Source organism: Pseudophryne corroboree, chromosome 5 (genome assembly GCF_028390025.1).
Source record: "Pseudophryne corroboree isolate aPseCor3 chromosome 5, aPseCor3.hap2, whole genome shotgun sequence".
In the NCBI taxonomy this organism is placed as follows: domain Eukaryota; kingdom Metazoa; phylum Chordata; class Amphibia; order Anura; family Myobatrachidae; genus Pseudophryne; species Pseudophryne corroboree.
Genome location: NC_086448.1, coordinates 639,226,895 through 639,243,124, shown reverse-complemented (window position 1 = coordinate 639,243,124; position 16,230 = coordinate 639,226,895). Strand labels below are relative to the sequence as shown.

At 48.6% G+C, this 16,230-nt stretch overlaps 1 protein-coding gene across 1 annotated transcript in view; it reads right to left on the bottom strand.

The window, feature by feature from the left end:
- TAF4B (TATA-box binding protein associated factor 4b) overlaps nt 1–3,513 on the bottom strand; it is a 319,736-nt gene extending 316,223 nt beyond the window's left edge. Inside the window, exon 1 of the mRNA XM_063923630.1 lies at nt 2,938–3,513. Within this exon, the coding sequence (XP_063779700.1) occupies nt 2,938–3,313 (376 nt within the window). The 5' untranslated portion in view covers nt 3,314–3,513. The remainder of the gene's footprint in view (nt 1–2,937) is intronic.
- Between the last annotated feature and the right edge of the window lie 12,717 nt (nt 3,514–16,230).

Below are 16,230 nucleotides of genomic sequence, written 5' to 3'. Positions count from 1 at the left end.
GGCGGGATGTACTAAGCATCGCATCCACGATGCAAGACACCCCGTCACTTAACAGGTATATACTAGTGTCAAGAATGCCAGTTTGTTCCTAGAAATTAGATTAAAAAAAGGTATACATATAAGATTTGCCCTTTTCGATAGAAGGACTTCCGGATTTAGGACCTACTACGCATACAGAGTGATGCGCACCGCTGTGGGGTTGCTGGGAGACATCCGACTGGATCTCTCTTAGGAACAATACAAAAAGAATACCATAGGCTTCGATTGGGTATCGCCACCAAGTAGAAGCTCCGGAACGTGATTTTCAGAGTTTTGGCCGCATTTGCACTTTAGGTACATCCTGCCCTGTACATGCATAATAACATAAGACTTTGCTTTATCACACATGGGCACTGCACTGAAAGCCTGGACCTAAGTCCCCAGTATCAGTTTCAATTAAAGAAACATAAGCATTCCATAGCTATGAGGGGCATGGTATAGTAGGCGGTATCCGTTCACATGGTCGACCATGTTATGGTCGACAGTCATTAGGTCGACCACTATTGGTCGACATTGACATGGTCGACATGGACACATGGTCGACACCTGAAAATGGTCGACACATGAAAAGGTCGACATGATTTTTTTTTTTTTTTTTCCCTTTTGGGGAACTTTTACATACTTTACGATCCACATGGACTACGATTGGAACGGTAAAGTGTGCCGAGCAAAGCGGTAGCGGAGCGAAGGCACCATGCCCGAAGCATGGCGAGTGAAGCGAGCCATGCGAGGGGACGCGGTGCACTAATTGGGGTTCCCAGTCACTTTACGCAAAAAACGACACCAAAAAAAGTTAAAAAACTGATGTCGACCTTTTCATATGTCGACCATTTTCATGTGTCGACCATGTGTCCATGTCGACCATGTCAATGTCGACCAATAGTGGTCGACCTAATGACTGTCGACCATAACATGGTCGACCATTCATACCGGAACCATAGTAGGCCAGCATTCACAATGTCAACATAGGTATGTCAATATACTTGAAATGTAGACATGCTTAGTATGCTGACATTGTCCCTGCCAACACTGCTGAAATTTTGAAATGATAGAATGTTGACAAATAGTCCCTGGTGGTGTAGTGGTGACTTACCTGGTCCTGCCAGAAGCAGCATCTTTCCGGTCCCGGTGGTCACACGAGGAGCTGTTCTGATGCAGACATCTGACGAGCGGTGTTCTAGTGAGTAATCTCCCCCTATCACCAACCCCTCCTGAAGCCTAAACCTAATATCGACATTCTGAGGATGTCAACATTTTAACAATGTTGACATCATAACTGCTGCCACCGTGGTGTGGACAGTGTGAATGATGACCTTATGACTACACTCTCCAAGAAATTAGACCATCAAGACAGTTCCCAGTAAATGAATCTTAATTTTCATATTTGCTCCTTTCTGGGTTTTAACACTGTTTTGCATTGGAACAGAGAAGAGTAGAATACTGAAAGTCGGGAACCCAGAGAAAAAGAACGTGCACCACTAGTTTTAGATTAACCCAAACGACTAGTAATACCAAACTCAAAAGGAACAGAAAGGAAACTGCTCTGGGTAACATCCATAATGTAAGCTACACCAACAGTTACCTGCTTCAACACTCAAGCAAAGTAAACAAGGTACTACTACTGTTAGATAACAAGAGGCTTGACAGGAGGAAAACTGTATGTGGTGAATTATACCCCCTTTTCCACCAAAATCTCCACAAAAACCTGGGTCCAACCTGGGTAGATGAAAACGGTTTCCAGCCGTATAATAGCGACATGACATCCCATTCACACCGCAGGCTGGACCAAGATTAATGGCGGATCTTCCCTCTTGACATCCAACTCCAAGTGCGGGTGATACGACTCTCCCTATGCACTTAGCGTGATCCAGGATGCGTGTTTACCCGGGTCCTTTCCGGGTTCGCTACCAGGGTCAGATTCCTGGGTAAAGTGACCCGGGTTATTTTTCTCAGACCCTTTTCCACCATACTTAGACAAGGCTTATGAGTTTGGTGGAAAATGGGTATGGAGGAGAGCATTCCAAAAGTGGGCAACTCCTTTACATATAACCTACAGACCTGAATCAAGCGGAGGCTGGAAAGGGAACAGCTTTGTAGGTGGTGTAGAAAAGATACTAAACTTCAACCATGTTAAATTAGCTTTATGCATATACAACACGATGCCTCTCAGTATCAAAAAACCTTGACCCTCTTTCAGCAGCTGTGCATACACAGTGTCCAGACATTGACCATAAATACTGAAGCCAATTATTGGTTAATAGACCCCCTATGTGAGATTTCTTTTTGCTAGAACAAGTGGCGTTCGTGAGCATGGTCACGGGTAGGTATAGATTGGTAAAAAGGTGGCAGTCAAAAGAAAAAAAAATATAGGGAAAAAAGCATATACAGTACTTATATTCACCAACACCACTGCGGACATCTTTTTAAATAAAGCCCGAAGATTACTTGTGTATTTAAATTGTAACCAAGTTCAGTAAACATGTAACTGCAGAGATCCAGTAAAACATGCCATCAGCAGCCTAATAAGTTTCAATACATCATTTCAGAAGCCAAGTATCCAGGAAAAGGATTTAAAAATGCTGACAATTAGCCTATACCACTTAGCGGTATGGGAACTGCATAAAGATTTCAGGAAAACATATTTAAGCCAGTACTGTAATTTTGTCCTTCACAAGTAAAAAAAAATAGTTGAACAAAAATAAGATTATCCAGTATATACGTGTTCTGTATGTAGTTTATGTGTAAACGCTGGAACAGTGTAATGCAGCATACATAGAGAATGACAATGCCATAATCTTTTCCCAATATATACAGTGGGGAATTGTGCTGTGCCCTATGACATGCCTTGTGTGATGGGTATGGAGAACACCAGACAGCCACACGTGTAACATTACTCACCAGGAGGGATCTGGAAGTTTGCAGGCAACTGGAGAGCCACCCGGGACGCCCTAGGGGGTGCTCCTTGCTGCGGCGCTGTCATTTTGGGAGCAACAGTCACCAGATGGGGTGTTTGGCTAACAGGGGCCAGTTTTGTTACCGGTGTGCATCCAGGCGCGGAGAATACAGAGGCTGGGGAACTTGAAGCCGGCAACAGGGTAACACTTGCAGGGGGCTTAGGCACCACGTGAGAAGCTGAGGGTGTGAGATCGGAGGTGCTGCACACCCCTGCTGTGAGGCTCCGGGAAGGGGAGGTTACCCCATGGCTTGCCGGCACTCCGGGGCTAGTAGTAGTCACCACGGCTGCAGCAGCAGATGTGGCTTGGTGTGCATGCATGAGACTACCAGTGTCCTTCCATAGAACACAGCCCAGTCCGGGCTGATGGTGTTAGAGGTGTGTGCTTCACAGTGACAGTGTATAACAGGTCATAGACTCAACTCCTATGCACTTTTTTCTACAGCCGGAGTACAGCGCTGCAGCTGCCCTGGTACTATTAGCAGGCTAGCGGCACACCGGTCCTGTAGCAGCGCTTATATAGCCGTGTGCGGGCGCTGCGCCGGGAACGCAAAGCCGGAACCAATTACATCTGAGTCGTAAGGTGGGCGGAGGAGGCGGAGTGTTATCATCACTCATTACCACCACGTAGCCGGTGTGCTAAGGTGGCTGTGCGGCTGAGCTGCTGTATTCACGTTGTAAGTAAATTTTATACTAGAAATTAATAGGTTAATGATGTGTGTCCAGTTCTGCCATGTAACATGTAAGGACACGAGTATATAGCAAAAAGTAACATTTCTCTTACGTCCTAGAGGATGCTGGGGACTCCAAAAGGACCATGGGGTATAGACGGGATCCGCAGGAGCTTGGGCACACTGAAAAGACTTTGACTGGGTGTGAACTGGCTCCTCCCTCTATGCCTCTCCTCCAGACCTCAGTTAGACTTTGTGCCCAGGTGTGACTGGACACACACTAGGGGAGCTCTACTGAGTTTCTCTAGAAAATACTTTATGTTAGGTTTTTTATTTTCAGGGAGACCTGCTGGCTACAGGCTCCTTGCATCGTGGGACTGAGGGGAGAGAAGTCAGACTTACTTCTACTTAGTTAAGGGCTCTGTTTCTTAGGCTACTGGACACCATTAGCTCCAGAGAGTTAGATCACTTGGTTCGCCTAGCTGCTTGTTCCCTGGCTGCGCCGTCACCCCCCAAACAGAAGCCAGAAGAAAGAAGCCGGGTGAATATGTGAAGATCCGAAGACATCAGACGGCAGAAGACTTCAGTAACGAGGTAGCAGCGCAGCGGTAGCGCTGCGCTCCATGCTCCCACACACTTCACCAACGGCACTTGCGGGTGCAGGGCGCTGGGGGGGGAGCGCCCTGGGCAGCATGTTACTGGGTCATTTAAGGGCTGGCAGACAGGCATTTTCGGTGCCCGGGCACCGTTTTCCGTACCCCCGCCAGCATTCAAGTTTACATTTTTGCGGGACTGAAGCGCGCCGGGAAGGGGCGGGGCTTAGCCGCACAGCTCACCAGCGCCATTTTCTCTCATCCACAGCCGCTGCATGAGACGCTGGCCCGGGACCTCCAAGCTCCATTCAAGTATAAGGGAGCAATTCAGGGGGGGGGGGGGGGGGCACAGATATTTGGTGCATAGATTGTAATTAATAGCAGCGCTTTTCCACATATATAGTTTGGTGGGATAATAAGAATTTACTTACCGATAATTCTATTTCTCATAGTCCGTAGTGGATGCTGGGGACTCCGAAAGGACCATGGGGAATAGCGGCTCCGCAGCCGCTATTCCCCATGGTCCTTTCGGAGTCCCCAGCATCCACTAGGACGTTAGCGAAATATGGGCGCTGGGGTGTGAGCTGGCATACTCCCTCTGTGTTTTCTCTATTCGGGCTTCCTTGTGGGTCTGTCCCCTAGCTGAGGCAGTGTGTGTGTGTGTGTGTGTGTGTGTGTGTGTTGGGGTGTCGGTACTACGTGTCGGCATGTCTGAAGCTGAGTGTTACTCCCCAGAGGAGGTTGCTGGGGGCGCAGATGCGGGTCTGGAGATGGCTCTGTCGGCACAGCCGACACCCGATTTGCTTACAATGTTAAGTGCACTTAATACAAATGTGGCCTCATTGTCTAAGAGATTGGATAAATCGGAGTCTCAGACTCCAGTGTGGAGAAAATCCATGGAGGATGCTTTGTCTCAGGTGCAGGCCCCGTCAGGGTCGCAAAAGCGTTCGTTTACCCAGATGGTAGATACGGATACCGACACGGATTCTGATTCCGATGTCGACTTCACTGAGGCTACTTTACACCCAAGGCTAGTTAAGAGTATTCAGTACATGATTGTGGCTATTAAAATAAGATTTTAAACCTACCGGTAAATCTTTTTCTCCTAGTCCGTAGAGGATGCTGCGGACTCCGTAAGGACCATGGGGTATAGACGGGCTCCGCAGGAGACATGGGCACTCTAAAGACTTTAGATGGGTGTGCACTGGCTCCTCCCTCTATGCCCCTCCTCCAGACCTCAGTTAAAGAACTGTGCCCAGAGGAGACGGACAGTACGAGGAAAGGATTTTTGTTAATCTAAGGGCAAGATACATACCAGCCCACACCATCCACACCATACAAAATGGAATATACTAACCAGTTAACAGTATGAAACAAAACAGCATCAGCCAGAGACTGATCAAACTGTAACATAACCCTTATGTAAGCAATAACTATATACAAGTCTTGCAGAATTTAGTCCGCACTGGGACGGGCGCTCAGCATCGTCTACGGACTAGGAGAAAAAGATTTACCGGTAGGTTTAAAATCTTATTTTCTCTTACGTCCTAGAGGATGCTGGGGACTCCGTAAGGACCATGGGGATTATACCAAAGCTCCAGACCGGGCGGGAGAGTGCGGATGACTCTGCAGCACCGATTGAGCAAACATGAGGTCCTCATCAGCCAAGATATCAAAGAAATTTAGCAAAAGTGTTTGAACCCAACCAAGTAGCTGCTCGGCAAAGTTGTAATGCAGAAACTCCTCGGGCAGCCGCCCAAGAAGAGCCCACCTTCCTAGTGGAAAGGGCCTTTACCGAATTTGGTAACTGCAATCCAGCCGTAGAATGAGCCTGCTGAATCGTGTTACAGATCCAGCGGGCAATAGTCTGCTTAGAAGCAGGAGCGCCAACCTTGTTGGCTGCATACAGGACAAACAGTGCCTCTGTTTTCCTAACCCGAGCCATCCTGGCTACATAAACTTTTAAGGCCCTGACTACATAAAGAGACTTGGAATCCTCCAAGTCACCCGTAGCCACAGGCACCACAATAGGTTGGTTCATATGAAACAATGAAACCACCTTAGGCAGAAATTGAGGACGAGTCCTCAACTCTGCTCTATCCACATGGAAAATCAGATAGGGGCTTTTGTGAGACAAAGCCGCCAATTCGGACACCCGCCTCGCAGATGCCAAGGCTAACAACATGACCACTTTCCAAGTGAGAAATTTTAACTCAACTGTTTGAAGAGGCTCAAACCAGTGTGACTTAAGGAACTGTAACACCACGTTAAGGTCCCATGACGCCACTGGGGGCACAAAAGGAGGCTGGATGTGCAGCACTCCCTTTACAAAAGTCTGGATTTCTGGGAGAGAAGCCAATTCCTTCTGAAAGAATATTGACAGGGCTGAAATCTGCACCTTAATGGAGCCTAACTTTAGGCCCATATCCACTCCTGTCTGCAGAAAGTGGAGAAAACGGCCCATGTGGAAATCTTCCGTAGGAGCATTCTTGGTTTCACACCAAGATACATATTTCCTCCAGATACGGTGATAATGTTTCACCGTCACCTCCTTCCTAGCTTTTATCAGAGTAGGGATGACTTCCCCCGGAATACTTTTCCTAGCTAGGATTTGGCGTTCAACCGCCATGCCGTCAAACCTAACTGCGGTAAGTCTTGGAACACGCAGGGCCCCTGCTGCAACAGGTCCTCCCTGGGAGGAAGAGGCCACGGATCTTCTGTGAGCATCTCCTGAAGATCTGAATACCAGGCCCTTCGAGGCCAATCCGGAACAATGAGTATTGTCTGCACTCTTTTTCGTCTTATGATTCTCAGTATTTTTGAGGTGAGTGGAAGAGGAGGGAAGACATAGACCGACGGAAACACCCACGGTGTCACCAGGGCGTCTACCGCTACAGCCTGAGGGTCCCTTGACCTGGAACAATACCTCCGAAGTTTCTTTTTGAGGCGTGACGCCATCATGTCTATTTGAGGAAGCCCCCAACGACTTGTTATCTCTGCAAAAACTTCTTGACGCAGACCCCACTCTCCTGGATGGAGATCGTGTCTGCTGAGAAAGTCTGCTTCCCAGTTGTCCACTCCCGAAATGAAGACTGCTGACAGCGCACTTACGTGATTTTCCACCCAGCGAAGAATCCTGGTGGCTTCCGCCATTGCCACTCTGCTCCTTGTCCCGCCTTGGCGGTTTACATGAGCCACTGCTGTGACGTCCTATTGAATCAGAACAGGTAGGTCGCGAAGAAGAGTCTCCGCTTGTTGTAGGCCCTTAATTCCAGCACGTTGATGTGTAGACAAGCCTCCTGGCTTGACCACATTCCCTGAAAATTTCTTCCTTTTGTGACTGCTCCCCATCCTCGGAGGCTCGCGTCCGTGGTTACCAGAACCCAGTCTTGAATGCCGAACCTGCGACCCTCTAGAAGGTGAGCACTCTGCAGCCACCACAGGAGAGATACCCTGGCCTGGGGGATAGGCCTTTTTTCTGATGTATTTGTAGATGGGACCCCGACCACTTGTCCAGAAGGTCCCACTGAAATGTCCTTGCATGGAACCTGCCGAAGGGGATGGCCTCGTAGGCCGCCACCATCTTTCCCAGTACTCGAGTGCATTGATGAACTGACACTCTTTTTGGCTTTAACAGGTCTCTGACCATGCTCTGGAGTTCCTGGGCTTTTTCCGTTGGTAGAAAAACCCTCTTCTTTTCTGTGTCCAGAATCATGCCTAAAAATGATAGCCGAGTCGTTGGAATCAACTGCGACTTTGGCAGATTTAGGACCCAGCCGTGTTGCTGCACCACTCTCAGGGAGAGTGACACGCTTTTCAGCAACTGATCTCTCGATCTCGCTTTTATCAGGAGATTGTCCAAGTATGGGATAATTGTGACTACTTGCCTGCGTAGGAGCACCATCATTTCCGCCATTACCTTGGTGAAAATCCTCTGGGCCGTGGACAGCCCAAACGGCAACGTCTGAAACTGGTAATGACAGTCCTGTACAGCGAATCTCAGGTACGCCTGATAAGGATGATAAATAGGGACATGAAGGTATGCATCCTTTATGTCTAGTGATACCATAAAATCCCTCTCCCCTTCCAGGCTGGAGATCACTGCCTGGAGAGATTCCATCTTGAATTTGAACCTCTTTAGATACAGGTTTAGGGATTTTAGATTCAGAATGGGTCTGACCGAGCCATCTGGTTTCGGGACCACAAATAGGGTTGAATAGTACCCTTTCCCCTGTTGCATTAGGGGAACCTTGATAATCACCTGCTGTCGACACAGCTTTTGTATTGCAGCTAAAACTATCTCCCTCTCTGGGGGAGAAGCTTGCAAAAGCCGACTTGAAAAATCGGCAAGGAGGCACTTCTTCGAATTACAGTTTCTAGCCTTGGGATACAATTTCTATCGCCCAAGGATCCAAATCTGACAGAACCCAGACCTGGCTGAAGAGTCGAAGGCGTGCCCCCACTGGCGCAGACTCCCGCAGTGGAGCCCCAGTGTCATGCGGTGGATTTTGTAGAAGCCGGGGAGGACTTCTGTTCCTGGGAACTAGCCGTAGCAGGCATTCTTTTCCCTCTACCCTTACCTCTGGCGAGGAAGGACGAGCCCCGACCTCTTCTGGACTTATGCGATCGAAAGGACTGCATCTGATATTGAGGTGTTTTCTTTTGCTGTGGGGGAACATAAGGCAAAAAAATAAGATTTTAAACCTACCGGTAAATCTTTTTCTCCTAGTCCGTAGAGGATGCTGGGGACTCCATAAGGACCATGGGATATAAACGGGCTCCGCAGGAGACATGGGCACTCTAAAGACTTTAGAATGGGTGTGCAATGGCTCCTCCCTCTATGCCCCTCCTCCAGACCTCAGTTAGAGAAACTGCCCAGAGGAGACGGACAGTACAGGGAAAGGATTTTTGTTAATCTAAGGGCAAGATTCATACCAGCCCACACCATCCACACCGTATAACATGGATTATACGCCACCAGTTAACAGTATGAACAAAACCGCATCAGCCAAGACTGATCTTAACTGTAACATAACCCTCATGTAAGCAACAACTATATACAAGTCTTGCAGAAATATGTCCGCACTGGGACAGGCGCCCAGCATCCTCTACAGACTAGGAGAAAAAGATTTACCGGTAGGTTTAAAATCTTATTTTCTCTTACGTCCTAGAGGATGCTGGGGACTCCGTAAGGACCATGGGGATTATACCAAAGCTCCAAACCGGGCGGGAGAGTGCGGATGGCTCTGCAGCACCGATTCGGCAAACATGAGGTCCTCATCAGCCAGGGTATCAAACTTGTAGAATTTTGCAAACATTTTTGAACCCAACCAAGTAGCTGCTCGGCAAAGCTGTAATGCCGAGACGCCTCGGGCAGCATCCCAAGAAGAGCCCACCTTCCTAGTGGAGTGGGCCTTTACAGAATTTGGTAACGGCAATCCAGCCGTAGAATGAGCCTGCTGAATCGTGTGACAGATCCAGCGAGCAATAGTCTGCTTAGAAGCAGGGGCGCCAGCCTTGTTGGCTGCATACAGGACAAACAGTGCCTCTGTTTTCCTAACCCGAGCCGTCCTGGCTACATAAATTTTTAAGGCCCTGACTACATCCAGGGACTTGGAATCCTCCAAGTCTCCCGAAGCCACAGGCACCACTATCGGTTGGTTCATATGAAATTATGAAACCACCTTAGGCAAAAATTGAGGACGAGTCCTCAACTCTGCTCTGTCCACATGGAAAATCAGATAGGGGCTTTTGTGAGACAAAGCCGCCAATTCGGACACCAGCCTTGCAGATGTCAAGGCCAACAACATGACCACTTTCCAAGTGAGAAATTTTAATTCAACTGTTTGAAGAGGCTCAAACCAGTGAGATTTTAGGAACTGTAACACCACGTTAAGGTCCCATGGTGCCACTGGGGGCACAAAAGGAGGCTGGATGTGTTGCACTCCGTTTATAAAAGTCTGGACTTCTGGGAGAGAAGCCAATTCCTTCTGAAAGAATATAGATACGGCCGAAATCTGTACCTTAATGGAGCCTAACTTCAGGCCCATATCCACTCCTGTCTGTAGAAAGTGGAGAAAACGGCCCAGGTGGAAATCTTCCATAGGAGCATTCTTGGCTTCACACCAAGATACATACTTCCTCCAGATACGGTGATAGTGTTTCGCCGTCACCACCTTCCTAGCCTTTATCAGAGTAGGGATGACTTCCTCCGGAATACCTTTCCCAGCTAGGATTCGGTGTTCAACCGCCATGCCGTCAAACGTAACCGCGGTAAGTCTTGGAACATGCAGGGCCCCTGCTGCAACAGGTCCTCCCTGAGAGGAAGAGGCCATGGATCTTCTGTGAGCATCTCCAGAAGATCTGAATACCAGGCCCTTCGAGGCCAATCTGGAACAATGAGTATTGTCTGCACTCTTTTTCGTCTTATGATTCTCAATATTTTTGAGATGGCAGGAAGAGGAGGGAACACATAGACCGACTGAAACACCCATGGTGTCACCAGGGCGTCTACCGCTACTGCCTGAGGGTCCCTTGACCTGGCACAATTCCTCCGAAGTTTCTTGTTCAGGCGCGACGCCATCATGTCTATTTGAGGAAGTCCCCAAAGACTTGTTATCTCTGCAAAAACTTCTTGATGAAGTCACCACTCTCCTGGATGGAATCGTGTCTGCTGAGGAAATCTGCTTCCCAGTTGTCCACTCCTGGAATGAAAACTGCCGACAGAGCGCTTATGTGATTTTCCGCCCAGCGAAGAATCCTGGCGGCTTCCGCCATTGCCACTCTGCTCCTTGTCCCGCCTTGGCGGTTTACATGAGCCACGGCTGTGACGTTGTCTGATTGAATCAGAAGCGGTAGGTCGCGAAGAAGATTCTCCGCTTGTCGTAGGCCGTTGTATATGGCCCTCAATTTCAGTATGTTGATGTGTAGACAAGCCTCCTGGCTTGACCACAGTCCCTGAAAATGTCTTCCTTGTGTGACTGCTCCCCATCCTCGGAGGCTCGCGTCAGTGGTCACCAGAACCCAGTCTTGAATGCCGAACCTGCGACCCTCTAGAAGGTGAGCACTCTGGAGCCACCACAGGAGAGACACCCTGGCCCTGGGGGACAGGCTTATTTTCTCATAAATTTGAAGATGGGACCTGGACCACTTGGCTAGAAGGTCCCACTGAAATGTCCTCGCATGAAACCTGACGAAGGGAATGGCCTCGTAGGTCGCCACCATCTTTCCCAGTACTAGAGTGCATTGATGAACTGACACTTTTTTTGGCTTTAACAGGTCTCTGACCATGCTCTGGAGTTCCTGGGCTTTTTCCGTTGGGAGAAAAACCCTCTTCTGTTCCGTGTCCAGAATCATGCCTGAAAATGATAGCCGAGTCGTTGGAATCAACTGCGACTTTGGCAGATTTAGGACCCAGCCGTGTTGCTGCACCACTCTCAGGGAGAGTGACACGCTTTTCAGCAACTGATCTCTCGATCTCGCTTTTATCAGGAGATCGTCCAAGTATGGGATAATTGTGACTACTTGCCTGCGTAGGAGCACCATCATTTCCGCCATTACCTTGGTGAAAATCCTCGGGGCCTTGGACAGCCCAAACGGCAACGTCTGAAACTGGTAATGACAGTCCTGTACAGCGAATCTCAGGTACGCCTGATGAGGAGGATAAATAGGGACATGAAGGTGTCCATCCTTTATGTCTAGTGATACCATAAAATCCCCCTCCCCTTCCAGGCTGGAGATCACTGCCTGGAGAGATTCCATCTTGAATTTGAACCTCTTTAGATACAGGTTTAGGGATTTTAGATTCAGAATGGGTCTGACCGAGCCATCTGGTTTCGGGACCACAAATAGGGTTGAATGGTACCCTTTCCCCTGTTGCATTAGGGGAACCTTGATAATCACCTGCTGTCGACACAGCTTTTGTATTGCAGCTAAAACTATCTCCCTCTCTGGGGGAGAAGCTGGCAAAAGCCGACTTGAAAAATCGGCAAGGAGGCACTTCTTCAAATTACAGTTTCTAGCCTTGGGATACAATTTCTATCGCCCAAGGATCCAAATCTGACAGAACCCAGACCTGGCTGAAGAGTCGAAGGCGTGCCCCCACTGGCGCAGACTACCGCAGTGGAGCCCCAGTGTCATGCGGTGGATTTTGTAGAAGCCGGGGAGGACTTCTGTTCCTGGGAACTAGCCGTAGCAGGCATTCTTTTCCCTCTACCCTTACCTCTGGCGAGGAAGGACGAGCCCCGACCTCTTCTGGACTTATGCGATCGAAAGGACTGCATCTGATATTGAGGTGTTTTCTTTTGCTGTGGGGGAACATAAGGCAAAAAAATAAGATTTTAAACCTACCGCTAAATCTCTTTCTCCTAGTCCGTAGAGGATGCTGGGGACTCCATAAGGACCATGGGATATAGACGGGCTCCGCAGGAGACATGGGCACTCTAAAGACTTTAGAATGGGTGTGCAATGGCTCCTCCCTCTATGCCCCTCCTCCAGACCTCAGTTAGAGAAACTGCCCAGAGGAGACGGACAGTACAGGGAAAGGATTTTTTTTAATCTAAGGGCAAGATTCATACCAGCCCACACCATCCACACCGTATAACATGGATTATACGCCACCAGTTAACAGTATGAACAAAACAGCATCAGCCAAGACTGATCTTAACTGTAACATAACCCTCATGTAAGCAACAACTATATACAAGTCTTGCAGAAATATGTCCGCACTGGGACAGGCGCCCAGCATCCTCTACGGACTAGGAGAAAAAGATTTACCGGTAGGTTTAAAATCTTATTTTCTCTTACGTCCTAGAGGATGCTGGGGACTCCGTAAGGACCATGGGGATTATACCAAAGCTCCAAACCGGGCGGGAGAGTGCGGATGACTCTGCAGCACCGATTCAGCAAACATGAGGTCCTCATCAGCCAGGGTATCAAACTTGTAGAATTTTGCAAACATTTTTGAACCCGACCAAGTAGCTGCTCGGCAAAGCTGTAATGCCGAGACGCCTCGGGCAGCATCCCAAGAAGAGCCCACCTTCCTAGTGGAGTGGGCCTTTACAGAATTTGGTAACGGCAATCCAGCCGTAGAATGAGCCTGCTGAATCGTGTGACAGATCCAGCGAGCAATAGTCTGCTTAGAAGCAGGGGCGCCAGCCTTGTTGGCTGCATACAGGACAAACAGTGCCTCTGTTTTCCTAACCCGAGCCGTCCTGGCTACATAAATTTTTAAGGCCCTGACTACATCCAGGGACTTGGAATCCTCCAAGTCTCCCGTAGCCACAGGCACCACTATAGGTTGGTTCATATGAAATGATGAAACCACCTTAGGCAAAAATTGAGGACGAGTCCTCAACTCTGCTCTGTCCACATGGAAAATCAGATAGGGGCTTTTGTGAGACAAAGCCGCCAATTCGGACACCCGCCTTGCAGATGCCAAGGCCAACAACATGACCACTTTCCAAGTGAGAAATTTTAATTCAACTGTTTGAAGAGGCTCAAACCAGTGAGATTTTAGGAACTGTAACACCACGTTAAGGTCCCATGGTGCCACTGGGGGCACAAAAGGAGGCTGGATGTGTTGCACTCCATTTATAAAAGTCTGGACTTCTGGGAGAAAAGCCAATTCCTTCTGAAAGAATATAGATAGGGCCGAAATCTGTACCTTAATGGAGCCTAACTTCAGGCCCATATCCACTCCTGTCTGTAGAAAGTGGAGAAAACGGCCCAGGTGGAAATCTTCCATAGGAGCATTCTTGGCTTCACACCAAGATACATACTTCCTCCAGATACGGTGATAGTGTTTCGCCGTCACCACCTTCCTAGCCTTTATCAGAGTAGGGATGACTTCCTCCGGAATACCTTTCCCAGCTAGGATTCGGTTTTCAACCGCCATGCCGTCAAACGTAACCGCGGTAAGTCTTGGAACATGCAGGGCCCCTGCTGCAACAGGTCCTCCCTGAGAGGAAGAGGCCATGGATCTTCTGTGAGCATCTCCAGAAGATCTGAATACCAGGCCCTTTGAGGCCAATCTGGAACAATGAGTATTGTCTGCACTCTTTTTCGTCTTATGATTCTCAATATTTTTGAGAGGAAGAGGAGGGAACACATAGACCGACTGAAACACCCATGGTGTCACCAGGGCATCTACCGCTACTGCCTGAGGGTCCCTTGACCTGGCACAATACCTCCGAAGTTTCTTGTTGAGGCGCGACGCCATCATGTCTATTTGAGGAAGTCCCCAAAGACTTGTTTTCTTTTTCATCCACTAGGGGTCACTGGAGTACTCTTGGGATATGGACGGCTTTAGTAGAACAAAGGCACTGAATATTTAAATTTAGAACTCTCCACCCCTCCATATCCCCGAGTACCTCAGTGTTTTTTCTGTGCTCACAGCACTAACAAGGCTTGTGTGGAGCTCCCTCACTTAGTTGAAGATTTTATAAATTTTTCATTTTTACTTTTACATTTTACTTTTTCACACATCCCTTCCCAGTTTCTGTAAAAACATGGGTCCAGGATAGTGCCGCTGCACGGAGCAGCGCATGGCGTGTCGGTCCTCACAAAGAGCACCCTCACAGCCACAGGCAGCCCACTGCCTACTGCAAGAGCTGGACGGAGCTTACAGATAGAAGCCCCGTCGCAGCCATAAACTGAAGAGCTCGGAGCTTACAGATAGAAGCCCGTCGCAGGTCTCCCTACAACAAGGTATGCTGGGGAAACGGTGCGGTCAGCGCAGGCTGCCGCCCCGCTGTGTGGGGTCAGTGTTGTAATGCCGCCCGCTCATACAGCCGCCCGCCTCAGCCGCTCCGTCCGGCCGCCTCAGCCGCTCTGTCCGGCCGCCCCAGACGCTCCGTCCGCCCGCCCCAGACGCTCCGTCAGCACTGTATTGCAGCGCTGAGAGGGGGAGAACCGCCGCAGCTCGGCTAGCGACGCCGGAAGCCGCTACGCGCCGCTCCGGCCAGCCGACCTCCGCTGCTCTGCAAGAAATGTCCCTCGCCTCCCTGCAATGAGCTTCCCGGTGCTCCCCGCTGAGACACAGCGCTACAGGGAGTACAGGGGGAAGGGGGGGGGGCCTGGCTGATTACAGCGCGGCTGCAAGGGAATGTAAAGGGAAAGAATAGCACTGCCATATCTATATTAATAGAGAGATCCCTATATTAAACTGCAGTCAGCAGGCAGAAATAGGCTATTGAGCCTATATTAACACTGGAGGCATGTATTGATTATCACTGTATAATAGGCTATTGAGCCTATATTAACACTGGAGGCATGTATTGTAAACTGCCTGTGATTATCACTGTATAATAGACTATTGAGCCTATATTAACACTGCAGCAGGTATTGTAACCTGTCCTGTGATTATCAGTGTAAGCATGGCATGGGGGCCATTTTAACCATGCTTCCTGTTTCTTCCATCTCTACTCCACCGGAGGCGCAGGGGTGTTAGTGGGAATTTTGGTTCAGGTTTCACATAGGCTGGCCATGTGAACTGCATTTCGGCCATAAATAAATATATATATATATATATATATATATATATATATATATATATATATATATATATATATATATATATATATATATATATTACACACCTTAAGTAATAATTTTACTGAGTCGTGCAAGTGTCGGTCCTTTGGCTATTGTGTTGTCTGTCTGCATAAGGAGTAAGGCTCCAGCACAGACTAAAAATAAGTTTTACTACAATGTCTGGACATAAATCTACCACATGTTCAGTATGTTTTGTAGGTTTCCACTCCGGAAGCCGGTTCATTCCCAGATCCTATGTTAAGCATTGGCAATTCAAATTGACTCCGCTCGACAGGAGCGGTAAGATCGGAGTCTCGGAAGTTACTCCGCCAGCTCTAACGGAGGAGTCTCAGCTTTTCCAAAGGTCCAACTTCACTTTGGGTACCAGGGTGTTATTTTAACTGGTCTTATAATTTAAACATTTCTGCTAGGTTGCAGTCTG